Here is a 23,839-nt window from a genome sequence, read left to right on the forward strand (position 1 = left end):
TTGTTTGGTTGCCAATAATTCAATGGAAGAACTGGTCTTTGATGTTAATTTTATGTCAGGGCCGGCCAGATTGCTAGCTCAGTTGAGCAACCAATTTGTAATACGTTATAGTTGTGGATGAGGAATTTGTAATATCTCTTTCCTCTATGTTGTTTGTGAAAACTAAAATATCGCAATTGTTTCTTAAAACTGAATTATTTTCTAAAATCTTTTTTCACCTACGCTAGTTTTCTAATTATTTTATTGGGATAATTTTCAAAAAAACAAATCCAGTTTTCCTTGTGAAAAGTTCGATTTTTTAATCATAACCATTATTGTGAGAGGCAACATAGAATTGTCACTAGGGAAAGTTTGTTAGCTGTACATTGAGACAACAGTTAATATTGCCCACTAAATTACCGAGGGTTTACTGGGTTTTAGGAGAGGGGTGGGATTATATTGCACAAGAAAGTTTGAAACAAATTGCCCATCTTAAGTAGAAAAAATCATTTCTGATCTGGGCAGCTTGAAAGATGTTCTCGTAGCTTTGCTCATGGAAGAAACTCTTAACTGATGGTATTATATGACTGGTTTTGAGTCATTTGACACATTTTTCAGTCAAGAATTTTCTCCTTTTGCTTTCCTTAGATGATGGTTGATGAACATTCTTTCTCCACAGTGGTTGTAAGAGCTGTGGGAGAGAGGAAATAGAGAAGGGATGCAACGGAGAGGGAAGAATTCAAGGTGGGATCGCAACAGTTCCAGGGTTTGGTTGGTGGCCAATAAAAGCTTACAGGCCCTGTCCTGGATTTTTAGCATCCGGTGGAAGGTATAGGCGACAAGGGCAAAGCATGGATGAGGTTGCCTTCGGAAGGGGAGGGGGAAAAAACTCCGGTAGTGATCAGTGACGAGGGCGAGACCAGGTAAATCTGAGCACCGTTTTACCTGAGCAATCGGGCATCCTGCTAATCACTTCTGGAAATTTTACCAAAACAAGCTGTCCTGGATTTTATGCGTATAATTGGATGAGCTGGCCAAGTATGATTGTAGTTACTGTATGTACTGTCTGGTCAATTTTCACTTCAACTATAATCAAAGCCATAGACCAACATAGTATCGTATCCCATGTAAAGTTTTTGAAGTCTACATTACATTTAAAATGTCTTCAACCAGATGTATTTATACATATTAAATTATGTTACAATCTTCAATCAAACCAGTAATTATATATATATATATATATATACACATGAAAAAGATGTCAAAACCCTTGTTTAATTGGCTTGGATTTTTTGTTTTTAAAGTCATATAGATAATCTTACTATTTTATATATATATAAAAAGAGACAACAGCGCCTGTGTTCATCGGCTTCATGTCTTATTAAATTCAAACTTTGAAATTCTTCCAAGCCTTTTAAAATTAAGAATATATTGATATTCTTAGATTTTTTAAAAATACATTTTATGAATAAAGATTTTATTAATTTTATTTTTTTCTTCAAAAATATCAGATTAAAAAAAAACACAAGTATAAATTTCTCAAATTCTCCGGCCCAACACGCATCAGCCCAAACACACTCCAACGTAGACGTGTTGGGTACAGTATATTATCAGCCCATGTATCAGTGGGCTTGGCATCACACCTGGCCCATTTTATATGGTCTAAATAGATGTCAGATAAGCTTTGTAAAAAACAAAAAAAACTTACAAAGTAGGGAATATCGGGATTCTGAAAACACAAACAAACAAATTTATCTTTTGAATCCCTGTTTGTTTATGTGAATACGAAAAACAAAAAGCTACAAATCCAAGCAGAGCCAAATAAGCAAAAATAGCCTATTTTGTATCTCACTCTCGAAACCCCCGTTGTCCAACCACCTGTCATTCCAAGATAACGTCCCATGTCATTTCCTACGTGGCACTCATCGACACCATACATCAATCCTGAGGCCGAGAACCAAAATCCCACAAAATTTTCTTGCAGCTATCCTTCTATAATCCAAAACATAATTAGACTAAAGCTTCTACTAAAACCACACAAATATTATTCCACATTGCATTGCAACCATAAAAATACCCTAAATTCCTTTCACGCATTACAAATCACTACATCCTGTCCTTGAACACCCCAAAGACGCCAGTTCAAATCACACACACACACAAAAAAAAAAGCAACGCAAAAATGGGGTGCACTTCTTCAAAAAGAATTGAAGCAAATGTAGATGTCTATCGTCCGCCGCCTTCAAGCTTTGCAGTATTTGACATCAACTCAATTCAAGAACCATGGCTTGTGGTGGACAATTCAGCTCCAGAAAAGACATCAAGTGTGCCAGCGCCGATATTAGAGAAGCTCAACAAGTTTGAAACCGATGCTCCTCGTTCTTGGGATGAGGTTAGCAAAGCACTTCAAGACCTTAAGCCTACACTCAATAGCAAAACGCCTATTGCCACACCTTCACCACCACAAAAGCCTGATACTACACCAGCTCAAGTTGCTAAAACCAACCAAGAAAAGAAGCAAGAACCAATTAGAAAGAGTGTTTCTTTTCATACCCTAGAAGAGTTGGAAGCAAAAATAGCTCCAAAACCAGAAAAGGAGTTGAAGAAAACAGAATCCAGCAGGACACTGTCGAGGAAAGTTGAGGTTGTCAACAAGACCGAATCACGAGTTGGTACTGAGCCAGTGACCGAGCCATCCGGTGGTGGTGTGATCCGGTCTGTGAAGGAGAATATATTCATTGTAAGGGATAGGTTAGAGAGGGAAAAGGAAGGGAAGCCTCTGAAGAAGTTGGACCCGCTGAGTGGATTCGAAGAGAAGTGTCCACCAGGTGGAGCTGACTCGGTTGTGCTGTACACGACGTCGTTAAGAGGGATACGAAGGACGTTTGATGATTGTACACGTGTCAAGACCATATTTGAGCTGCAACATGTAGTGTTTGATGAGAGAGACGTGTCGTTGCACGGTGAGTTTTTGAACGAGTTGAGGGATTTGGTAGGGGAAGGAGCGAGTGTGCCCAGGGTTTTTATCAAGGGAAGGTACATAGGAGGAGTTGATGAGATGGTTGAGCTGAACGAGTCGGGTCAACTCGGGAGGATGCTGGTGTGGGCACGTGTGGGACGAGTCGAGGGAAGGCAAGCGTGTGAAGGATGTGGGGATGCTAGGTTTGTGCCATGTTTGGAATGTAGTGGGAGTTGCAAGGTTTTGATTGATGGGGCCAAGGAGAGGTGTGGAAAGTGTAACGAGAATGGGCTGGTTCGGTGTCCGACTTGTCTTTAGGGGTGTTCTCGTCTTCTGAAGGAGAGGATACATCAGAAAATCCTTCGAGCTCGGTGTCTCTGTAGTTTGCTGCTTTGGATTTGGTGTGATTGTGGGCGAAGGGATGGTGGGGGGCGCCGAGTGGGCGGGCGGTGATGGCCGTGCTTTTTATTCTTCAAGTTTGTAATTGATGTGTTCCATGTTTGTCGAGTTCTGAAATTGAGATAAAAGGAATTGTATATTGAATAATTATGTGGGTTTATGGTGATGGTTTTTAATAGTTTCAACACGTTAATGTTAAAAATAAAATAAAAATCTAAAAATTACTATTTTATTATATTTTAAATTAAAATACATTACCAAAAACACTCACTGAGTAAACTGGAATGAATAATATATTAACTTCAGTGTAAAAGTAATGATAAGGTTTTACACATTAACCGAGGCCTCGGTGGCCAATTTCCTATAAGGATTCCAAAATGGTAGGATGATCCCTTACTTTTCGAGGGTTGATCGTTCACGAAGTTCGATGGCACCATTTTTTCTTGACGAGGGAATGCATTGAGTATGTTTCTTTAAATACTAACCCTTTAATATTTGTATTTTTCAAGTTTTTTGGTGTTTCTTTTTTTTAAGAAGATAAGAAAAAGTTAAAGGTTTAGAATCCTATCTTCGAAGAGGGTTCAAGTATGGTCTGTTTTTGGCAAGAAAGTGTTGAGGAGAGAAATTTGTTGGGATTATGCTCTTTTATTTAATTATTATTTTTTCAAATTCTCAAAGCACTGTACCCACCATTAATTATTTTTTAATTATATCTTCTTTAAAAACAAATTTCTAAGATTTATTGGAGCTTAACACCGCACACAGTTTTTATATACTAACTGGACATCCTTAGAGCCCGTTTGGCATTGCTGCCAAACTTTTGTAAAAATTCAATTTTTTTTTTTTTTGCTAAAATTGAGTGACGGTTGTACTTTCTGGATCGTTTTGATGTGCTGATATCAAAAATGATTTTTAAAAAATGAAAAAACATCATTTGCATGCTTTTACGAAAAGCTATTTGAAAAGCAATCGCTCAGTTCTTCATCTTACAACTATTTTTTTACATTTTTAATACTCCATCATTTAACATCTAATATCTAAATACTTAAACTATTGAGGATTTATCCATCATTTAATCCAAGTGTTTCAATCTCTTTCATTTTTTTTTTTTTATTATTATTAATATAAATGTTTAAATCAGCTTATACGTATCTGAACTAATTCTATAGGTCCTGAAATTAATAATTATATAAATTTTTAATGATCATGAGATTTATAAGATTTGAACTAATAACTTCTAGATAATAAATCTAAAATTGAAGTAATTAAACTATATCATTCGTGTTAACTCTCCTTCGTTGATATATCTGTGAAAGCCTCTCTTGATCCTGATTCGACATTATTCCACATTAAAATACATTGATCTTCCCCGGGATTTCTTACCATGACGAAAGCGCAACCCAGGTCTTGAAAATGAGAGGATAATCTTTGGGTCTAGAGATGGGCTTAATCTGAGTGGTTTGATTAAATGGACCTGATCAAACGAGGACGCAACAGGCCTGCAACGGAAAGGATAGCCTGCATGCACTGAGCTTTAGACCCAAAAGCCATCTTTTATTTATTACTGGGCTAGCTGTTTACCCTCAAATCCGAACACCATTATTGTAAGAGACTCGTGTAATTATTGCCTGGCTTCAGGTGTAGACCTCACTCAAGCTGCTCGGATTAGAATTTAATAATAATTTAGGTTAACAGGTCATAGTCACCGTCACGTTGCACCTTTCCGACAATTAAAATCCATTGGCTAATTCATTCTAATGGTGGCACGAGATTTAAAGTTATGTTTGTTTAAATAAAATTGAAGGAGGGTTGCCTGCCTTTAGTACGACAAACAAATCAGACCCTTCATCTGTAGTAAACATGAGACTTCAACTCTCTTCCGAGGAAAAAAAAAATATAGTTGTTTTATTCGTTTGAGCTGTCAATTCATTTATATTTAAATTGTTTTGATTCATTGATAAGTTAATTTAGGTTGCATTATTTCAAATGTAAATGGCTTGTGAGAAAGCATTGACTTCGTATAATATCGATATTCATGTATGCGAAGAGCATCCACCAAACATGAAATAAATAAATAATTGAAATAAAAGAACTGTAGTCGAATCTTGAACTGAATTGGTCCAGTTATCTGGATAGAACAACCCCACCAGCCTTCGAGGCAGTTAATGTCCTTTGTCTTCTTCCTCCTCCTCTTCTTCTCCACTGGTTTGTTTATTCATACGACATTAGTGAAGAATCTGTCAAAGTGATGTTCGGCACATTTTGAATTGGTAGTAGGTGAAGACGTGTAGATTGTCGAAAAAGATGGTGCAGCGCCCAATCTTTGAGTTGGGTTAAAGTTTTGTGTCCCATTATTATTTTATTTGTTTTTATATTTTAAAAAATAATTTTGTTTATTTTAAATTAATATTTTTTTTAGTGTTTTTCATATATTTTGATAAGCTAATATCAAAAATAATTTTTTAAAATAAAAAATATTATTTTAATATATTTTAAAATAAAAATTATTTTAAAAAATAATCAAAATCATACTTCTAAATATAATAACTGCTCCTCCACCTTTCTTTGAGTGCCGAAATAAAGCTTAAGCAGGCAACATCACCCTTGTCAATTTCCATCCCGTTTTTGTATGCTTGCCTCTTGTTATAGCCGGCCAAATTCAAGAAAAGATCCTAAAGGGCTTGTTTTATTTGTCGGGGGAGATGACTGGATTGTAGAGTTTTGGTTTTCAAAATGAATAAAAATTACATATAAACATCTCTCCAAATCTCGATCTAAATTATAATATGAGAAATAAATCCAGTTATTTGATAAATTAACAAGGTGAGTAATGTTTTTTTTTTTAAAAAAAAAATACACTAAAATAATATATTTTTAATTTTTACTTTTAACGTGTTATAAAAATAAAATAAAAAATAAAAATATTAATTTGAATTTGAATTTTTTTCAAAAAAAAAAAAACAATCAAATTACACTCCCGAAGCACAACAAAGGATGTGGCAAACGTAGGGTTTAGTGCATCAGACAAACAAACATATTACGACACACTCAACGTTGAGCTCCGCAGGCATTGAAGGATAATACGGGGAGAGGCATGGAAGAACCATGGCTATGAGCTTAAAGTCATCTCCTTCTTTAATACCATTTATTTCCATAGCTTCTTATGCAAATGGAAAGAAATTCAAACAACAATACATCCTTTATTACAACAACAACTTAAATAGAAGTCTCATTTATGTTTGTTTGTAGTACTTATTTATACGACAAGCTAGAGAACAGAGAAAGAGGGCAGACAGCCTCCATTCGAAAAGATCATACATCGCCCTGGATTCATTTAATTCCCAGCCTCTTTCCTATTCCCATAATTCATCTCCAAACCCTCCTTAAAACTTTAGTAAATTGAAGCCAAACAACTATTCTTTATCTTCTACTCTGTTTTCAACTCTTCTTTTTCACTTTATGTGTGTATGTATGCCCGCATGGAGTCGTGTTTTCAAGGGTTTTGTTCTTCAAAGATGTCCAGGAGAGACAATGCCTGAAAATCCAACAAAAAACATAGTTAGGAACTCAGATCTTGTTGAAGAAAATGCAATGAACACAAATACACCGTGCAAGACTCATTTTGGTCACAGTGAGACCCAAATTACCTCTGGTATGTTGAGCTCGAGGCGGAACTTAGGGCCATCATAATGGTGGAGAACTGGCCGGAAAGAGTCCTCTTCCAGTGGCTCGCAAACTTTCCTTGTCATAACTCTCACCTGTACAAAACACAGGTATTAAATCGACAATGATCCAATATACGAGCCACATTAAACCACAGGCAGATAATTATCTGACTAATAACAAGCAGACTTCGGATATATATACCTGAGCAGGGAAGCGTGATTCCCCAAGACATTTCTTGTCTTCCCAGGCTGAGGGATCAATGTTTGTTCCTCCAAAACTTGCAGCCTATACCATCAACGACGTCATTAGTTTATTTAAAAGGACTGCTCTATCTTTTGTAATCATAGCCATAAAACGAAGAACAGGTGAAAACTGCTTAAAGACGAGGTAAAGAACTGAGAAACAAACCTCAAAAACTCCATGGAGTTGGTGAGTGGAGTAGTTGTAAAGGAAAAGGGGCAAGCCCGGAGTGATCTGCCTCACTGAATCGCGGTATCGGGGAGGCAAACCTACACAATTCACACAGTTGTTTAGTTTAGAATTCAAGAACAACAAAAACCACTTCAACGGTGATAAAAAAGAATTAGTGAAGAGAATATCAATAAATTCAACAGGGCTCAAATAACAACCGAGCAATGAATTTTTATCTTTTTATTTGTGGGACAAATCAAACTATGCCTCTCAGCTAAAATAACCAGATTACTGGGGGGGGCAACCCTAAAATTTCGCACCTAAAATTTATTATGGCTTAACATTCCAAAATTATTTTTTTAAAAAAAAAAACTGTTTTTGCATATAAAAACCTAGCTGTTACAAAAAGAAAATAACTAAGATCGAATCTTCATAAGACCAGAAATTTGTAAAACAAATAAAAGAAAATTAAAAGAACAAAACATGCCATATAACACAGAAACACACGCAAAAAAGAAAAAGAAAAAAGAACAGAAATGAAATTTGACAAACTTACCAAAAAGCTCTCTCTTGAGATTCTCTGCCATGGTATCATTGTTGCAGACGAAGATATATCCACCAATTGTTTCATATCTAGGCAGAGACTCAGATGGTGGTAGTGTCTTAAACCTCTTATCAGCAGCACTCTTATTATCATTATTATCATTACTGTTGCTCTTCTTGTTGCTATTCTTTTTGCCATTCTTGCTTCCAAAATCATCATCCCCTTTGTTCTTGCTACCCTTCACACCAATATTAAGGTTACTGTTATGGATGTTATTGTTCTTTGAATAGATCCCATTACTGAATCCTCCGTTGACCCCAACGTTTTTTTGAGATCCACCAACAACTTGACCCATAGGTCCAATTGGACTAACACCATAATTGTTGGCACGAGAACCCATCTTCCATCCATCATTGAACACATTCAAATCAGATCCTTTTGGCTTCAGATTATAAACATCATTGAACACATTCAGGTTAGATCCCTTTGGCTTCAAATCATTGACAGAATTCCACCCTTCATTGAACAGATTCAAGTTGGACCCTCTTGCCTTCAGATCATTAACAGGGTTCCATCCATCATTGAAAAGATTCATATCAGAACCCTTTGGCTTCAAATCACTAATCGGGTTCCATCCATCATTGAAACTATTCAAATCAGAACCTTTTTGCTTCAGATTGTTAACTTCAGCACCAACTCTGATATCAAAATTCCTCCTTTGATCTGGCTTCTTAGATCCATATGAATTGCTCCAAATTGAGTCATTGAGTGACAGATTAGCTAAATTTGGTGTCTGCACCCTCAGTTGATCACTGAATTGATAAAATGATTGCCGGTTGTTCTCCATTTCTTACTCCAACTTCCTTCAAAAACAAACAAAAAAGCAAGCGGGTTTTCGAGGATGGATAGAAATATAAAAGTTTTAAAGAAAATGTAAGGAGCAGGGACGTAAACAGAGGTGAGAGTTTTGGATATTGATGTAGGGAAAGGAGAAAAGGAAGTATTAATAGGTGAAGATTAGGTTAAAAGTGTGGAAATTTCCTGGAAATGGCTAGGATTTTATACGACTTTCAAGATTGCGTGTGGATTTGTCAAGGAGGAAAGCTACCAAGGATCTGTGAGTTTAATCGGTCAAAACAGTATACTGCGTGTAACAAATCAATTACAGCAAAAGGGGTTTTAATATTAATGTTTACAGATGGGGGGGTAAACACCACGATTGCTGGTTTGTGACAAAGGACTTTGCTTGTTATTACCGTTCTATGTTTTTTAATTTTCTTTTTGTGAAAGTTTTTGAAGTTCGAAGAAATAAGTATTTGCAATTAATAATTATTGGTTTGGATTTTGCAGTTGAGCGAAAATGACAACGATATGGCAAGAACGCGGTTTGGAAGTGGGGTAGGAAGGAGAAGGAGCAAGAGAGAGAGAATGGAGGTGGACTATCTAGAAGGTCAGTTTCTACTTCTTGGATCCCATGTACAAGTTCACACTTGGCAACTTGTCTTCGCTTATGTGTTAAGACTTTTTTGTTTTTTTTTTTTTTTGATTTATATGGTATCTGGACTAGTTTACATGTACCATGATTAATTTTATGGTTCATTGAATATCCTGCAAATATAATAATCATATAAAACATCAAGGGATGATAGACATGCCCAATAAAATTTAAATCCTATACAGGAAAAGAAAACAAGCTATTTCCAAACCAAGACCTCAAGTGGACAAGTTCACACTTGGCAACTTGTCTTCGCTTATGTGTTAAGACTTGAGAGAGAGAGAGAGAGAGAGAGAGAGACTTGGGGTCTTTTCAGGATAGGAATAGGTTCGACGGAATTTTTCATCCTTCATAAATTGCAATCTTAGCACTCCAGTCCAGTGCTTTTAAAAAAAACAAAATTGAGTCCTTAGATTTATGGCTGGGAGGTCAAATTTGAATTGTAATCATTTGTTCAACATGTGTCAAGACTCTAGAGGACAATCATGGGACACGTGACACGTTCCTATTAGCCATCAAACTAAATGAAGTTGGTCCTTCTAAAGAACAATATATATTTCCCACTACATTAAAAATATTATTAATTGATGTATTATTTAAGATATTTTTTATTGTTATATACAATAATTTTCTTTATTTTGTTCACAAGCCGAAGGAAAAACAACACAAAAAGTGTCATTGCTGAGGGCTTTTATATTTGATGATTTTTTTTTTCCAGTCGTTCATGATGATATTCTGTGTGTTTTTCTTTCTCCTATTTATTCTATATTAAAAAAAAATCTTTTAACATGTTTTATTTACCTTGCAGACCAGTATAAATGCGCCATGTGTTCAATATGGTAGCCTCTAAAGTTATGACATATTTTATGCAAATCACTTTAAAGTCATGACAAAGTCGTTTTCTTCGTGGTTTCTGATAGGGGAGATTTTAGTAAATTTATGTGTTTTTAATGAAACAAAATAAATCATATGATTTTGATATGACTATCTAACCATGGTTTTAACTTAAACTAATAGAAAAATCTAATTAAGAATTCCCTAATCAGAGCAAAAATAGATTGAGGTTCTATTTGAGATTACCCCCGGCTGGGGACTTTTTATATATTTTTTTATTTTTCATGTTTTGTTATTTAAAAAAACTTGATGAATGTAAAATATATTATCATTAAAAAATTATAATTTACTTTTTAAAATTTTATTTTAAAAAAATAAAAATAAAAAGTATTTTTAATTTATTTTTATGACATTACTAAACATCAAAATATAATTTATTTAAAAAAAATTACTTTTCAATAAAATTACTTCTTAAAAAAAAAACACTTTTCAATAAATAAATATAACCTAAAAACACTTCTATCGCTTCTTACAAACTAACTAATAGTTTTGAGTGTGTTTTTCTTAAAGTAGCACTTTTAAAAAAATAAATTGGAAACGCAACACACCTTTTAAATTTTTTAGAAAAATATCACATTTTTATTAAAAACATTTTCAACCATACAGTTTTTTTTTTTAAATGGCTAACGCTATTATATTCTCAATAGTAATCCATTTAAAACTTAATTGAAGTCTTTGAATTATTAGGTTAATTAATGATTATAATAATCATAAAATGATTAGTTGTTGTCAAATTTAAAAATTCAATAAGATTCTTTAATTGATTAGTTGTAGTCAGTTTCAGTTTTATTGATAATTATTAATTAACCTAATGAAATTTAAGTTTAATACAGCTAACATCCTATTGAATTTTAAATTGAATATAACTAATCATTTTCATTGGAGTTGAATTATCCAATCCATTAAAATGTGCTATTTCTATAAGAAAAAATTATCAAAACTTTAACTAATTTGGAATTGTATTGGAGACAAGTAACGATGACAGGTGTGGAAGGTGAGGCTCCCTTCTACTGGCCGGTTTAAAAAAGTCATGGCACTCTTTCTGGACTCCAATTTCAAACTTAACATCTATAAGGGTACAAAAGTCGTATCATCATGTGGTATCGTGTGGTTAAGATAAACAGTGTTGACCTGAAATTAGTGTATGTTTTTAATGCAGACATCGTTTTTTCTAGAATGGGACATTGGTGGACCAATCTTCTCCACAAACCGTAGAGAACCATTCGCGTTATGCATTACACCCTTTCACCATTAACACGTTTTTTTAAAATATATATTTTTATTATTCTAAATTATTTTTTTATTTTATAATTTTAGATTATTTTGAAGTGTTAATTTTAAAAATAAAAAATAATTACTACCATAATTTCAAAAACTATCTTCATCATAGCAATAATAAACCACGTTCTTCCATGGCAGTTTAATTTTTTTCGTTCTTCCATTGTGGTTTAAATTTATTTTTTTTATGATAAGGATACCATAGTAATTACACTATTTAATAAAAAATGACAAAAAAAGCCTTACTTTTTTCATGGGCATTTTAGTGTTTTCATTATTCATTTTGTTTGCGAAAAAAACTAATATGGCCTACCCAAATCAACCATGACCAATATGTCATTGTGAAAAGATGATTCTACCCCAATAACCAAGGCTAATGTTTTTTAGTGGAGGGATGAAGTGGTCATTTCACTATAATAATCCACAATAATATGTATTTATTGCTATAGTACAAAAATCACACTTTATATGCTTTTGGGATGATGGTTTTACCTAGGTAGTTTTCTCTTTCTTAGAGACAATGACACATATTTCTCACATTTTGATCTCGAATGAAAGATTTATGACCATTGATAAAAAAAATTTGGGAGTTTTTAAATGTGAACACACAAAAAATTTAGGTGGTTTTGCACAAATAAACATCTCAGTTAAGGCTAATTGAATTGGCCACTTTCAAGGTTTCGCTGGAGAAACTCCGATGTAAACTTAATCGGAGATCACTTGAACTTGATAAAGGAGATTCACACCTTTTGTTTTGATATATCCTTGCTTCATTTAGAGATCTGTAGCTACACGCTCATTTGCTTAAAAGCGATAATTCAATCAATCTAGAGTTTGAAAATGCAACGGTGACTGATCATAGATAAAATATTGGAGACTTATATGAAAGAATTGGGATATAAAAGTTCAATTTCATAGAAATGAGGTCGTAGGGAGAATGTTCATCTTCTATTTACAAAAAACCTCATGTTATTTTGAGGTTTAGAACTCCACGACGAGTTATTGGAGGTGTCAAGATCATCCAAAACTACTAAGGAAAGAGAAGAATAATGGATGAACGACGTGTCGTTTAGGCTAAACCCCTAGAAATTAGGATTTTTAATTTGGGATCTAACAAATTTTATTTTAGTCTCTATTCTTCCAATTACTTTTAATTGCATCCATAATTGCCTCACAAAACTCTTAATTTCATGCAATTTCACCTGTGCCGAATTCAATCATCAGTCCCAAAATTTAGCATCATTTTCATCCTAGTCCTTGGTATTTTTTTGTGCATTTGATCCCTTAATTGACTATGAAACTTTTACTTTTCTTCAATTTGACCATTGATTTTGTTAATTTCAATCTTTGAAGTCTCCCAACTTTTATAATTTGATATTTGGTTTTAATTTCTTCAATAAAACTCTTAATTTGTTATCAAACTTTATTTTTTCACAATTAAACCTCTTATTTGATTGATTAAACTTTTCAAAGTCCAATTTCAATCCCAAAACTTTAATTTCTTCCAATTAAAACTCAAATTAACTCCAAAAAACTAAATTTTCTTGCAATTAAATTCCAAAAAAATGAATTAAGCCTTCTAAAATCCTCACCGAGTCTATAATCAACCAAATTTATATCTCTTTATCCCAAATAAACATATTTTCACTGAACAAGTTTTCCGTCAATCAGAATTTGATCGCTAAATTTATCAATACATTATTATCCTCTAACTTTTTCACTTGTCATTTTGGTCATTGAGTTTTGGACCTTTTGGTCACAAAATCATGACGGGCCTCAGCATTTAAGTGAAGTTTAGGTTTCCATTTAGAGGTTGAATTTATTTTTTATTTTTTTAGTATTTTTAAATTGTTCTAATATATTGATATTAAAAATAAATTTTAAAAATAAAAAATTATTTTGATATATTTTTAAATAAAAAACACTCAAAAGTCACAACTACATGCTTGTTTTATATATATTTTTTTTCAAATTATTTTTTTAGTATTTTTAGATTTTTTTAATGTGCTCTTATTAAAAATTAATTTTGAAAAAAAATTTCTAAATAAAAATATTTTAAAAAATAATTATTATTACTGCAATACCAAATAAATATTTAACCGAGTTAATCAGGCCAACATAATTATTACAAAATAATAAACAAACTACAAGAGCCGTTAAGCATTTATAAGTGCTGACTAAAATTGCAAAAGATAGTTGTCTAAATAGATATTATTTTGATATATTTTTAAGTAAAAATACTTACAACTACATGTTTGTTTTATGTATTAAAAGTAACTTTAATAAAATTAAAATATTTATTTATTTTTAAATTAATATTTTAGTATTTTTATATTTTTTAATGTATTAATATAAAAAATAAATTATTTTAAAATAAAAAATACTTTAAAAAATAATTATTCTTATGGAATATAAAATCAATGTTTAACCGGCCAACAGGCCGACATGATTATCACAAATGAACAAACCGCAACAACCGTTAAGCATTTATAATTCCCAGACAAAGTTGCAAAAGTTAGCTGTTCAGGGTAGTTAACCGGCTTGAACAAAATGAGGGGGGCGAAAAATACAACTATTTTGCTATTATCGCCCCGGTATTCTTGGTGGCGGATTCTCCAATATTAACTCAAACCAGCAAACAAAACCCATTCTTTGTTAAGTCCTTCTCTTGCACTGATAACCCAAAGGTGAGCAAGTTTTTAAATCATCCAAGCTTTACCCAGAGAGGAGAAGGAGAGTGACAGAGAAAGAAAGAAACATGGCAGGCGTTGCTGGTGCTGCTTGCTCTTCTAATGTACTGTTTAGAAGCAGAGAAGTGGGGAACCATGGAGCTTCCATGGCTCCATATAATGGGCTTAGACCAGTTGAAAACATGCAAATGGCTCCAACAGGGAGCAAGCTGAGTGGATCCGTTTCTACTTCAGGTATGAGTCTATTAAATTGTGCTTCGGTTTTTTTCTACCTTGCAATGCACCTAAAATGACAAGTAATGATGCTACTTGGAAATGTTTTGGTTGTCTATAAAATGCAGTTAGCAAATATATAGGAGCCAAAAGAAAATGTCTGAACTCATGTTCTAACAATGTTCTAACACACGATTCGAATGGGAAACTATGTTTGTGATTCTGAATTTTCTTCGTCATTGCTTCATCTTTCTAGTAATTTTCCTACATTAACTTGGGAGACGAACTAATAAGCATAGGAGTATTCAATATGATTGTGTTAAATTTTTACACTTTGACCTCTCACAGGATTTAACTCTGGTTGAATTTACCATTTTCAGCTTCAAAATTAAGAACAGTTAGAGCCAAGGTATCTCAAACTGTTTCAGCCCCCAAGCGTGAAAAGGATCCCAAAAAACGAGTCGTAATTACAGGAATGGGACTGGTCTCAGTTTTTGGTAGTGACATTGACACGTTCTATAACAAACTCCTTGAGGGAGAGAGTGGGATCAGCCTGATTGACAGGTTTGATGCTTCAAGTTTCTCTGTTCGATTCGCTGGTCAGATTCGTGATTTTGCTTCCAAAGGATACATTGACGGGAAAAATGATCGTCGTCTTGATGATTGCTGGCGGTACTGTCTTGTTGCTGGCAAGAGGGCCCTCGTAGATGCCAACCTTGGCTCTGAAGTGCTTGAAAATGTAAGTCATACCTCAGTTTGCTTAATGTGAATCACCTTAGACTAAGCGGTAACGATGAAATCCCTTGACACGTATGCATTGCAGATGGACAGAACAAGAATTGGAGTTCTGGTGGGAACTGGCATGGGAGGCTTAACTGCTTTTAGCAGTGGAGTTGAGTCTCTTGTCCAAAAGGGATACAAGAAGATATCTCCATTCTTCATTCCTTATTCCATCACCAACATGGGTTCAGCATTGTTAGCTATAGACACAGGGTTGATGGGCCCTAATTACTCCATCTCAACTGCTTGTGCCACCGCGAATTATTGTTTCTACGCGGCTGCTAATCATATTAGAAGAGGCGAAGCAGATATCATGGTAGCTGGGGGAACTGAGGCTGCAGTCATGCCTACTGGTGTTGGTGGTTTTATAGCTTGCAGAGCACTATCTCAAAGAAATGAAGACCCTAAGAAAGCTTCAAGACCTTGGGACAAGGATCGTGATGGTTTTGTCATGGGAGAAGGCTCTGGTGTGCTGGTAATCTGTACAACTTCCTCCTTCATTATGTTTGAGTACCTATTAGCATCGTATCACTAGACTCGTGTACATATCAGTAGCGTTTCAACCCTAAGAATTTTATCGGGACTAATTTTGTTCGATGGGAATAGATAATGGAGAGCTTGGAGCATGCGATGAAAAGAGGAGCTAATATAATAGCAGAGTATTTAGGAGGTGCTGCAACTTGTGATGCTCATCACATGACCAATCCCCGTTCAGATGGTCTCGGAGTTTCAACTTGCATAGCTAAAAGTTTGGAAGATGCCGGAGTTTCCCCTGAGGAGGTAGGAGTACTCAATTTCTTCACAGAATGGAAACCTGAATTACACTTTCCTTGAGATCAATTATATATTTTCCCCGTGGATCCAATTGTGTAACTGGTCTAATGTCTGCTTTACAGGTGAACTATGTTAATGCTCATGCGACATCAACACTAGCAGGGGATTTGGCTGAGGTTAATGCAATCAAGAAAGTCTTCAAAGACACTTCCGAGATCAAGATGAATGGAACTAAGGTAAGATACCGTGCAGTTGAAATTTACAAAAAAAGAGAGTACATTTTACATCTTTTTGCGATATCCCAACAAATATAAATTGGATTTTACAGTAATCATGCTGGAGAATAACATCAATGCTAGCTAATTTGATCTTGTCTTGTCTTAGTCAATGATTGGACATGGGCTTGGTGCTGCTGGTGGATTAGAAGCCATCGCAACCATAAAAGCAATCAACACTGGATGGCTTCACCCAACTATCAATCAAGATGTATGAACCACCAACCTTATTTTCATACTGATTTCATGCTCCATATTAGTTTACTCAATATACCGCCTGCTGTTTTTCATGTTATATATTACTTGACTCTGCAGAATATTGAGCTTGATGTTACAATTGACACTGTTCCAAATGTGAAGAAGCAACATGAAGTTAACGTTGGTATGTATTATGTTCTTCTCTCTACATGTACATATGATAGACGCCGGTCCAACATGTAAAGATAAAATGTCTTACTGGACGTTCAAATGATCAAACAGTGCACGAGTGCACATATACAAATGCAATATCTTGGTGATATATGTTAATATAAGTGCATAGATTGTATGATGATATGTTTTCCCCCTTTCATTTCATTGCAGCTATCTCAAATTCATTTGGCTTTGGAGGGCACAATTCTGTGGTTGTTTTCGCTCCCTTCACACCCTAATTGAACAAAACTCAAGCCAAGCAGTCTTGCTCCTCCATCCTTGTGAAATTTATTAATTTTGGGCGTCAAAATTGTCTCAAGCATGGCTGATATCGCACAGATATCGGAACGTCTCTGAATTTTTCAATGATGAGGACTGAAGATAATGTCGCCTTTTTTATCATTTCATTAATTTGCTCTCATAGCTATGTATCATGAGATCAGATTCTGCGTTTTGCAAGTCAATAATAAAACATTCTTGTTGTCTTCCCTTCGGTGCTCTTGTCTACTAATATTGTTTCTATTAGTAGACAGACACCAATGGAGTTGTGACTCCATAAATATTGGTTATTTTCCCCTCGACTATGGAAATGTTGAGACGTTCCTCTCCTAGCTTTCTTATGACCATTGCAAATATGATCTCATGCATTTCTGTTGTCTTCTCTTGATGTTTTTTACTATAGTCTTCCTGCTAAAGGATCCACGAACTAACTGGTTAAAATTTTTCCGGAGGAGGATGCAGCAACAAGTATATATTTTAGGTGATGTTTAGCATTGTGATCTAATATTATTTATAAATTTTTTGAGTTTGTTTTACATTTAAATTATTATTATTATTATTATTATTATTTTATATTTTTTTATTATTTTAATGTGCTGATGTTAAAAATAAACTTTTAAAAATAAAAAGTATTATTTTTGATGTATTTTAAAATAAAAATATTTTTTGAAAAACAACTTCTACTATACTATGCACTCTAAAATAGTAACTTATTATTTTCAAAGTTTAAGCTTAATCATTGTTTAAGGTGCATTAATTGAGAGTGTGGTTGCGGTGTGGGTTTTCAAAATATTTTTTATTTGAAAATATATTAAAATAATATTTTTTTTTATTTTTAAAAAATTATTTTTAATATCGACATATCAAAATGATCTGAAAACACTAAAAAAATATTAATTTAAAGAAATTTTTTTTTTTTTCAAAAACGCTTTTAAAATAAAAAAAACAAATAGAAAGTAGTTTGACTATATACTATTGCGGTATAGCCATCATTATGTCATTCTCAACTTTTAATTTTGTATATTAAATTGAAATTGTCACTCTAAAACTTGTTTGATATTATGATTTAATCTTGTTTTTTAATATATAAAAAAAATTAGCTCAAATTATTTTTGTTTATGTTTTTAGATTATTTTAATGTGTTAATACTAAAAATAAATTTTAAAACATAAAAAAATATATTATTTTAATATATTTAAAAAAGAATCACCTTAAAAATCAGCCACCCACATTCTCAAAAGACATTTAAAAAAAGTTCACGGAAGCAATGGGAGAATTAAGTGAAGAGAAAGAGATATATACCTGGCAATATAGCAGAGCAAAGAACGGCATGATAATCTTTGCAACTTTCCTTTCACGAAGATTTGTCAAAGAATCAATGTAAAGGAAAGCTACTGGCTGGGGACAAATAGAACCTCTCTAAATTAAAATATCCTAATCTTTAGAGCCGCCATAATTAAAGCTAGCCAAGTTACTGCTGAGCTAGTGAACTTCGAGGAGGAGGAAGCACATGGGTAGCTTGATGTTGACGATGAGAACCTGGCCCTTCTTGATTCCTCCATTAAGTTAATGCTATGCTGATAGATCAGGCCATCATGAGCTTTTCAAACCACCAAGAGAATCGTTCTCCTGTTAGTTTAGTTGTGGTAATATTCCTCTCAAAGAATCTTCGAGCACTCCCGCCCTCACCTTTTTATGAATCCTTGTAGAACGCAGCCACAGTCCACGACTAGTGTTCATCTGCATCTACACACTTCTCAGTTCTTACTTTGCTTCCCTTCCACTTCGAGCGAATAAAAAGTAAAGCAGACAGCCTTCTTTCAATCAATCTTCCACAGTGATTTCTTCTTAAAATACCGAGTCAAAAGGTCTGGGCAACACCTAGCTACCTCGCAAAAAAGGAAACCTATAATGCTAGTTTAGGCGATGGCATCATGGTTACAGGTGAGAGGGCTTCATCAGGACACATTTGGTTGGGTGTTGTAGTGACATTGAGGCTTCGTTTGTTCTGGAACTGTATTTTGTGCTTATACAACACAGTTTTTGTAAAATAATTTTAAAAAAACTTTTAAGTGAGTTTTTTAAACATTTTATACATATTTTTTTTATATATAAAATTCAACCACAATATTTACCAAATACATATCTAAATTTCATTAACCACATTTAAAAAAAAAAATTAAAATCATAATCATAAAAACTACTTAAAAATAAACATACTAGAACAAGCGCTAAATAAAGTTTTTAGCCTTTTAAAATATTAAAAAAATATATATTATTTTTTAGGTATATAGATAAGGAGGGTTTATTGGCTATCTTCATTTTGTGCTTCAAGTTTTTTTATTTTAAAAAAAAAGTGTACGTAATTTTTATTTTACATAAGTATAATTAAAAAATATATTTTATTTATTTATAGCATCTTGAACCATTATCCAGGTAGCCTTAGCTTAAACCCATCCTGATAACGTTCATCATAATCCAACTCAAAATTTATCCTAATTTATACATTTCAACATCTAATCAAATATACCCTGAAAATCGATGGTAGATAATCTAACATTAAGGTGTTCAATATCGAAGGCTAAATGAAGAAAGTAGCAAACCTTCATTTTTCCCTAGAGCAAGTGATATCACACAATGGCCACATTCGGACACCCCACGTCCAAACCAAAGAGAAGACCACCTCAATAATCGGTTGCCTTAATGGACTTAACTTGGAGACGCAAATGTGCTTGACATTGATATCCAACGCAAGAGAATAGGTGGTTGGAATTTTTCTTTTTCCTTTTCTTTTTCTAAAAGGATAGGAATATTTGGATCAATTGTCTTCCATTCTTGCTTCATCCACTCTTGAAACCTTTCTCAATCAAGTCTTCAATGGAAATTAACAGCTCATTTCAAGTCGACAAGAAAGGATCAAGCCGGTGTCGATTGATTAGCATTTTGAACGGATAGAAATGCGCAGGACAGCTCTAAGTGGTGACACTCCCCTTCAAAATTCATAGCAGCATGCCAACTAATTAGCATTCTAACAGACGTATTTACATAAAGCTATCAAACATGATTGTGTTCACTAATGATTCTTGAGTGGCAGCTACAGAAAATTCAAGATATATCCAGACCATCCCTGTCTTCTCCAATTATCAATTGGCAATGTAGGGTTTTGTTGTTTGATGCGTATAACCCTATCTACAAACTTTAGCACTAAATTCTTTGCTAATTGCGCTTAATTCAGCCTTCACTTAACCAATTGGAGAGTACTAACATGGGTACTGACCTGGTTAGTGCTAGGTTAATTGGCTTGCCTAATCTTATCGTGCTTGTATGAATTGCTGCCATGTACTCAATTGCTTAATTCAAGGCCAATATCCTCGTAACTGCTCTTTTGCCCGTGCTTGCCCTGCATGTGGCATGTGATTCTCTCTTTTCTTTTGCGAAAGACGTGCATAATTAATGGGATTAAATGACATCAGATTTAATCTAATTGTATCTGAGAACAAATCGTGACAGCCAGCTTAACACGACTAATAAATGGATTAACTTCAGCACCGCATAAAAATATAAGAGAAATTAAACTCGAAGTTGATATCGTGCTAAACCCAAAAGCTGGTTCGTGGCTTGGGACGATGACGATGACCTCCATGTATTGACAAAAGTCTAAGGAAGTCAGGGCGTCATACTATGGTAATGGTAATTTATAAAGGGGATCTGTGTCCTTTCGTTCTTGCGCAAAGGTAATGGAAAAGGTTGAGAAAACGAGGAGGCAGTGTAGCTCTCTAGGTTTTTTGGACTGATGGAGTAGGCAAGTCCTCCACATCGAAAGGCAGTCGAGGCCTCTGGCTGTAAGATCCCACGGTTGGAAATGCTTCAAATTAGGTCAAAAGGGAGTCAATCTTGCAGTCCTACTCTGGGGGGACCAAAATCCCACCCCCACACCTCTTTCGACTAATAAAAAAGCAATTCTTGAAAGAGCTAAGCCTCCACTAATTGAACATTTTCCAAATAACCATGATTGTCTTCACATGGACTTTTCATTATTTAATGCTCTTAAGAAGGCATCCACCCAGATAAACCCCATCTTAATCGCACCTCTTTTATTAATTAATTACTAATTTGTGGGGTAGCCCTACAAAAGCAGTGCTGAGTCCTAGGATTGGTTAGAACTTTCATCCCGTGGTTCTCTTTCATTTGTGCGGGCTAAGGGCAGCCAAAGGAACACCAACCAAATTGGTCGCCACATGGGGCATACAAATATAAAGTGATCACCAATCATAGTACAAAAACATTTTAAATTCATAGGAGTGATGTCCAAAAAAAAAAAAAAAAAAAAAACGATAATGGTTGTCTTAGTAGCCTCCCAATAAAAGCATCCCTTGTTTTCAGGGGCTGGTGGGGAATTCCACTGCTTGTCGCTTTTGGACACTGTAGATCGATTGAATCAATGGCAACATGACTGACTACAGGTAGGCTGGCCGCAGAGCTTCCCTGTAGACCCTCAAGTTTTCTAATATTCTTTTTTTCTTCGGTGAAAAACTAGCTCGACTGAATTATCAGCCTTGTTCGATTATTAATATTGCTTGCATCGATATTCTTTCTAAAAAAAAATCATTAAAGTCTCGGTATGATGTATATTTTGTAGACTTACTTAAATTGCTCCTTAGCTCTTAGTTAAAAAAACTATTAAATGATAAAAACATTTTATTCGAAGTAATTTTTTTATTTGAACAGAAAAACTTGTTGCGAAATCGAGTAAAAATACAGACTCGGTCATGAATCAAAGTCTTGAATTTTTAACTTCTTCATGATAACTTATAATGTGTATTTTGTTTTTTTTCAGAATATTACTTTAACTGTAAAATATACTTTCTAATTTAAGGTATTCTTATTTTAATTTATTCATAAATATAGTTTTAAATAATGAGAAAGCTCAAAAACTATTTTTGAATGAATCATATACCAAAAAGACTAAATCTTTCTAAAAATATGATCAAAGCTAGAATTTTTTTCAAAATTTATTGATGCTTGAATGACTAGAATATCCTTCGAAACCGAAATTCAATGAACCAAATTCAACGTTTTTACTTCAGAAGATCTATCAACTCTCTTGACAAAACGCGAGGAAGGGGAACTTTACACGGCAAAAAATGCTCAAGGAGTCGGATATTATGAATAAATAAATATGTTTTAACGTTTTTATTCATTCAAGATTAAATGGTAATAATTATCCATGTATATATGTTGGTCTAATTTATGATCAGTTTTTAAGCCAATGTTTCGAGTAAAATGGCTATGTAATTAGCTTCTCCAATCAATGAACCAATATTCTTAATAGTCGACGACAGAAATTGATCTCTCGGTTAGCTCATGCTCAGCAACCGTAATCAAGTTATATAGAATAGCAAGTAATACCATCAACTCTCCGAGAGAGGCCACCGAACATGTAGCTTAACTGGCAATAAAATCCCTCTCCCCTTAAAAAAAATCTCGTGTCTGAGCCACTCGTTTGTAAAAAAAAAAAAAAAAAAAAAAAAACTCTCCAAGGTAGCAAGAGTCGCTAATTAAAAACACATTTCCCATTGCCATAAAAGCAAAAGTTTGACTTATCAAAATAAAAGGACAGGTGTCAAGCAATAAAGTCATCCTTTGTTGCACAGTCAAGCACGTAGAAGACAGGCAAACACACACATAAAGGGGCCGTGATTGGTTTATCCTTGTTCGTGTTCATGTTCTCTTATGAAAAGGGCTAGAAAAGGTGTAAGACCTAAGCTAAGAAAGCTTTTCCAAGTGAATCAATAAAGCTAATCACTTAAATAAATGAGGATGACGTGGACTCGACAAATCATGTTGCTGGTGTGAAATTAATCTCTTGGATGCACACCAAGACGAATCCTGTAAGAGGTTAATAAAAGAAATGACACATTTTTTCCTCTTTTTTTTTTTTTTAACATGTTGGTGGCCACAATTATCACTCACATTACTAACCTTTTTTTTGCATAGCAATACATATAATTGAAGTAAATAAAATAATATAGGGTACATTCTTTTCATCCATCCTTTTTTCGTCTAGCGTTCGTGCTATATTTAGACAGCCACCTCTCTACCCCACCGCAAGAAGGAAGGCAAAAAGAAGCATAAAGGTTTGTCCCTTGGAAAGCATATATAGAGTTCTTGGACTTTATTATACAGTTTCGTCGATTTTTTCACTTTTCTTTTTCCTTAGTTATTAGGGTTGCGTTTTGGTAAAATTAACCCAAATTAGCTCGGATTGTTTTAAAAAAAAATTATTGAATTTTGTTTTGTATGCTAGGTGCTTTTTTATATTTTTTTTTTATCCCCATCTCATATTATAAATTATGAGTTTATCAAGTTAAATCAAGTTAACTTGAATTTGCTTCTTCAGTATTATATTTTTAGTTTTTTTTTCATCTTTAATATTAGGTTGTTAGGTCTTAAACCTTGCGATTTCTCTTAGGTATTTTTTTATAGGTTATTTAGATTTTATATCATGAGTCGTGCCTTAATAAATTTAACCTGATTTATCTTGGATTATTATCATTTGAATATTAATTTTTTATTTTAAAAAAATTTAAACAGGCACATGCCCGTAGCACAGATTAGCTATCTAGTTTATCACTCAAACATCGTTTGGGAATGCGGTGTAAACCATATTCCATAAAAAATTTATTTTTTTTGTTAAAAATTAATTTTTTGTGTGTTTTGGATTATTTTAATGTGTTGATCTCAAAAATAATTTTTTTTTAAAAAAAAATATTATTTTAATGCATTTAAATC

General features: G+C 33.8%; 3 protein-coding genes across 3 annotated transcripts; 2 read left to right on the forward strand and 1 right to left on the reverse strand.

Annotated features, from left to right (window-relative positions):
- Positions 1 to 1,999: 1,999 nt before the first annotated feature.
- Positions 2,000 to 3,522, forward strand: LOC118034259 (uncharacterized). The gene has a single exon (XM_035039503.2). It carries the CDS (start codon positions 2,162 to 2,164, stop codon positions 3,254 to 3,256), a length of 1,095 nt encoding a protein of 364 aa, XP_034895394.1. The 5' UTR covers positions 2,000 to 2,161; the 3' UTR covers positions 3,257 to 3,522.
- A 2,991-nt stretch (positions 3,523 to 6,513) lies between these two features.
- On the reverse strand, positions 6,514 to 9,223 carry LOC118034267 (DCD domain-containing protein NRP-B). The gene is made up of 5 exons (XM_035039512.2): positions 7,971 to 9,223; positions 7,412 to 7,512; positions 7,205 to 7,288; positions 6,985 to 7,095; positions 6,514 to 6,872 (listed from the first exon to the last, which is right to left on the reverse strand). Exons 1-5 carry the CDS (start codon positions 8,803 to 8,805, stop codon positions 6,831 to 6,833), a joined length of 1,173 nt encoding a protein of 390 aa, XP_034895403.1. The 5' UTR covers positions 8,806 to 9,223; the 3' UTR covers positions 6,514 to 6,830.
- A 4,911-nt stretch (positions 9,224 to 14,134) lies between these two features.
- Positions 14,135 to 17,350, forward strand: LOC118034278 (3-oxoacyl-[acyl-carrier-protein] synthase I, chloroplastic). The gene is made up of 8 exons (XM_035039523.2): positions 14,135 to 14,549; positions 14,909 to 15,267; positions 15,352 to 15,783; positions 15,915 to 16,088; positions 16,205 to 16,318; positions 16,467 to 16,568; positions 16,673 to 16,739; positions 16,940 to 17,350. The coding sequence occupies exons 1-8, from the start codon at positions 14,384 to 14,386 to the stop codon at positions 17,005 to 17,007; spliced, it is 1,482 nt and encodes a 493-aa protein (XP_034895414.1). The 5' UTR covers positions 14,135 to 14,383; the 3' UTR covers positions 17,008 to 17,350.
- The last annotated feature ends 6,489 nt before the right edge of the window (positions 17,351 to 23,839 follow it).

This window comes from Populus alba, chromosome 3 (genome assembly GCF_005239225.2).
Source record: "Populus alba chromosome 3, ASM523922v2, whole genome shotgun sequence".
Classification (NCBI taxonomy): Eukaryota; Viridiplantae; Streptophyta; class Magnoliopsida; order Malpighiales; family Salicaceae; genus Populus; species Populus alba.